At 39.8% G+C, this 4899-nt stretch overlaps 1 protein-coding gene across 1 annotated transcript in view; it reads right to left on the bottom strand.

The window, feature by feature from the left end:
• Window positions 1-2633: 2633 nt before the first annotated feature.
• LOC143030031 (uncharacterized) overlaps window positions 2634-4899 on the bottom strand; it is a 3249-nt gene continuing 983 nt past the window's right edge. The window contains exons 1-2 of the mRNA XM_076193235.1: window positions 2969-4899; window positions 2634-2740 (exon numbers count right to left, since the gene is read on the bottom strand). The exon at window positions 2969-4899 is cut by the window's right edge and continues 983 nt beyond it. Coding sequence (XP_076049350.1) covers window positions 2634-2740; window positions 2969-4899 — 2038 coding nt within the window. The remainder of the gene's footprint in view (window positions 2741-2968) is intronic.

Raw genomic sequence — 4899 nt, 5'->3', positions numbered from 1 at the left:
TTCATTGATAAACAAATTTCCATAGGCTGTGCTGCTGTTCCTTTCAACCGCCCTTACGACATTCGAGAATGTATGAGCAGTTGGCGGCCAAGTCCATGAGCTTGTCAGCGTCTGACGAGTTCAAGGCTTTCTCGTGGCGCAGCTGAAGGTTTCCTTTGGCCTCAATTCGGACCTCATGAGAATACAGACCTGTAAGAAAATGGAATAATTAAATAAACAAATAAACAGAAAAAAAAATAAAAAAAAAATTAAATAAATACAATAAAAGAGAATAGAAAACAATAGATAAAATAGAATAAAATAGAATGAAACTATATGTGTGTATATATATATACATGTATATATATATATATATATATATATATATATATATATATATATATATATATATATATATATATACAGACATGACAGAATTGAATAGACACCAAGAAAAATGCATTTCTGCTCTTACTTAATGCTTAATATTATTCAAATTTACCATATATGTTATACCTACCTAGATTTATGTTTTGGATTACATACAACATTAATCAAGCATACCACGAACCAAAGGAGTAGTAGACCTATCTGAATTTCAGCGAGGTCGTATTGTGGATCAACATGAAGGTGAACTTAGTCAACGCAAAAAAATCTGAAAATCTGTAAATGCCCCTTTCTACTGTTAATAGAGTGATCGCACAATTCACCAGAGAGGACAAGAAGAGCTAAAAACCTCATTAAGGTTGTCCCGGGCCCTCAGAAAGAGCTTTGCTTCTTGTCAAAAGAAATGTCGAAAAGGATCCACGTTGCAAGGCTTCTGAGATAGCAACACAAGCTGATGTCAGTCCCAGAACAGCTGTAGGTATCTCCTAAAGCTGGGTTACTATGGCAGAGCTACAAGAGGGAAACCACTCCTTCGTCCAGCCAATATCAAGCGCAGAAAGGATTGGGCTGTTGAGAAGGTGGAGAGACCTGTGGCCTTTTGGAGCATTGTCATTTTCTCTGATGAGTCACGATTTGCATTATTTTCTGACAGTGGAAGAGTGTGAGTCTGGAGACTCTATAGTCAAGAGTTTGACCTGAAAAGACTGCAACCAACAGTGAAACATAGAAGCATTTCAATAATGGTGTTGGGTGCAATTTGTAGTGATGGTCGATCACAGCTTGTGGAGTGTCAAGGAAACATCAATTCAGGAAAATATGTTTCTATATTAAAGGAAGGACTCATTCCAATATTCTCCAGTGGTAGAATGAGTAATAATGTCTTCCTATTTATGGAAGATGGAGCTCCTTGTCACACTGCTCAAGCAACACAAAATTGGTTGAGCGAAAATGGGATCAGAAAACTTCCATGGCCCTATTGAACACCTCTGGGGCATATTAGACCGACAACTTTGCAAAAAGAACAGGAAGCCATCTTCAAAGCTCGAACTCTTAGAATTACTACGGGAAACATGGCAAGAAATCCCTCAAGATGATATTTGTGAACTAATCACTACACAGCATGCCTAGAGGGGTCCTTGCATTGAAAAAAGCAAAGGAGGAGTCAACCAAGTATTAGTTATTCACATTGTGACCATTTATAAGTACTTTCATTGTATCAATTATTTATTGAATAAATCAAACGATTTCTCTTAGTATCTATTCAATTCTGTCATGTCTGTATATATATATATATATATATATATATATATATATATAAATATACATATACATATACATATGTATATATATATATATATACATATATATATATATATATATATATATATATATATATATAAATAACAGTAATGTAGTAGCACATTGGTAAAATCATACTAATGAACTACTTTCGGAGAAGAATAGGCAAAAATAAAAAGATCCGTATATTTCGATCACTGTGATCCTCTTCAGCAGATGTGATTACAAAGTGGAGAGAAGCATGTATATATGAAAAAAAGTAGTGAGGGGAACAGGTAGGGAAGGGGATTCAGGTTACATGCCCAGCGCTACATTAACAGTGGACAAAATCCACCAACGTCCACGTAGCGCCGGTCACGTGACCTGAGTCCCCGTCTCTACCAGTTCACCTCACTACTTTTATATATATACATTCTTCTCTCCACTCTGTAATCACATCTGCTGAAGATCACAGATAGTGATCGAAATATGCGGATCTTTTTACTTTCGCCTATTCTTCTCCGAAAGCGGGTCATTATTATAATATATATATATATATATATATATATATATATATATATATATATATATATATATATATATATATGTATGTATGTATCACGTGCACGTTTATAAATATGAGTAAACATTTGATTACCTTTGATGAATTTTTCACAGGCAGCTACACTTAGTTTGCAACTGAACAACTTTATCTTCTGGTAAGCCTTGGGCAACAAAACAGCTAGCATTTTACAAGCCCACTCTACCCTTAAAAGAATGAAAATGTCTATTAATCAAAATAAAACGATAAGCTTATTATCATTTGTTTGTGTATGTGTGCGCGCGCGTGCGTGCGTGCGTGTATGTGTGTGTGTGTGTGTGTGTGTGTGTGTGTGTGTGTGTGTGTGTGTGTGTGTGTGTGTGTGTGTGTGTGTGTGTGTGTACTTGTATGCAAATATATTTAAAGTAAAAACAGGGTCTGAAAAAACTTACTCTGAATCGTATAATCTCGAGAGAGCCACGTAGACAGAAGCGTCGGTGTTCAGACAGGGATAAGTGGAAGGTTTGTGAAGATCCAGGTCGATGATAGAAAGCTCTAGGGATGAGAAGAGATGATAAACAAATACACCAGTGTATGTCTATAGTAATCCAAGATGTTTGAATAACGAACGCCCAGCCCAAGCCAAGAATAAGCCCTATGTGATATATCAATTTATTTCAATCATAATCAAACTCTTTTGAAACAGAAGTTCCCCCGAGCTGAATTAAATCGTCTGGGGTTAGTCCAACAGTCCAAAAGAGGTGAAAGACAATCTTGACTTACCTAGTATTTTCAGCTTTGGAAGGGATGGTAGATGTGCGTGGACGGCCAGCAGTTCTTTGTAGGTCACGCGCAAGCAAACAAAAGTCATGGAAGGAGGAAGTAAAGGCATTACGTCAAGACTCAGACAACCAATGATGTCAGTGAGGTTACACTTAGTTTCCGGACTGGACACGGCTAACTTGACAAGTTTGTCTGAATCATGTTCCGCATTGAGGTAATGATATTGATAGGACATATCTAAATTGATGGGGAGCTTGACTATAAGATTCAAGACCTCTTCAAATTTTGGGACCGTATAAGGGTCACTGAAGAAAGAGATCTTTATGTCTGAAGGTACAGAAAACTGCAAGAGTAAGTCAATGATTCTGATGGTCTTCTCAGTGATGACCCAGCGATGGATGCCCTGTTCGACCATCGTCTGTCCAACTACCTCACATAATTTCCTGTCACATTGACCTTCTGACATGAGTTCCATCCATCCCAACTGCGAGTCAATGGAAGGCTTGGCGTAGTCGACTATGTCCTTCACGTACTTCGCAAATATACCTGGCGGCTCTTGCGCCAAGCACCCTGTCAAATATACCAGGAACTGGTGGCTTCTTAGTTTGAAGTCTGTCCTGGTATGAAGGAGAAAGTCCAATATGGACTCCTCTGGGTTTTCTTTCAACCTATGTCTCATGTACTGGGCAGATCTGAATTCCTGGTCACTTGCATGGAAGAAAGAATAGATATCAACCATATGGAAGCCCTGAAGAGACTGACGAGGGTTCAGAAACGTGGTGATGACTTCATTATAAGGTAAGCCATTGGCAGTGCATATGTCTTTTAGTGGCTTCAGAGCGGTAGAGTGCAATGTCAACTTGCAGTTGACTAGCGAATCAAAAGCAACTTGGTTGAGCACGCCAATGAACTTCTGTACTTTGGACTGCAGCTCGGAAATTCGAACTCTCTTGGTCATCTCATGAGTGCTCAACCTCTCGATCAGCCTGGCGAAGAGGAAGTCTTCGATTTGCTCATACATCTGAGTGGCACTGGAGAGATGATTCACTTCCTTATTCTCTATCCAGAGCAGAATAAGCAGCGTTAGTTTCAGTGGCGAAAAGAAATGGGACCTTGCCAAATGTCCCTTGGTGACTAGAAAACTATAAAGTGCATTCCATCCTGCGTTTTGAAACGTCTCGTCTCCAAAGACGCTAAGAACCTTGAAGATGAAATCTTGGCGTTTGTAAGGATCATTGATCCCGAGCAAGTCCATCGTCACGATACCTCGGCCGTTGGCCTCAGTTATCCTTGACATCAGATCGGTTCTGACACTACGCGTACTGCAAATAATGTGGACGTTGTCACCGTCAAGAGAGAAGATGGACGAGAGGAGATCAACCGTAGCTCCTTGAAGCTCATCCACGCCATCGACAACTATGAGAACCTTTAGGACGGATAAAACAGATCTAAGATGTTCAGCTTCTCTTATATTGGCCGCCGTCGTGGGCATCAACATATGGACTAGCTGATCAAAGGACAAGATGGTTGAGTTACGACACTCGACATGGAAGACCAGGTCATAGTCGAGTATTCTTTTGATATCACTCTTCTTGGACGTCCAGTTATGGATGAGGTATTTCATGAGCGTTGTTTTCCCGGATCCCGCTGGCCCAACAACCATCAGGACGTCCTTCGGTTTGCGAACCGTTATCCAATCTTCCAGAATATCCTTGACATTAACCTTGATTTTGTCCGAAGAGAACTCCAGGTCGACCTCGGCAAAAATGTTTTCCAGTTCGTGGGACTCGCTGTAAAGAGTCAGAATACCAGGGGGGAACTTGCTTTGGGGTTTGAAAGAATTGCGGAGTTCTGGCTGGCCTTCCTTGAGCATGAGGTCCTTGAGATGATCGAGAAGGCTCTTGACTGAATTATAGGACATGGAAATGGTC

This window comes from Oratosquilla oratoria, chromosome 11 (genome assembly GCF_046742065.1).
Source record: "Oratosquilla oratoria isolate Oo_2021 chromosome 11, ASM4674206v1, whole genome shotgun sequence".
NCBI lineage: Eukaryota > Metazoa > Arthropoda > Malacostraca > Stomatopoda > Squillidae > Oratosquilla > Oratosquilla oratoria.
The sequence above is the reverse complement of the archived record's forward strand: the minus strand, read 5'-3'. Positions and strand labels throughout refer to the sequence as shown.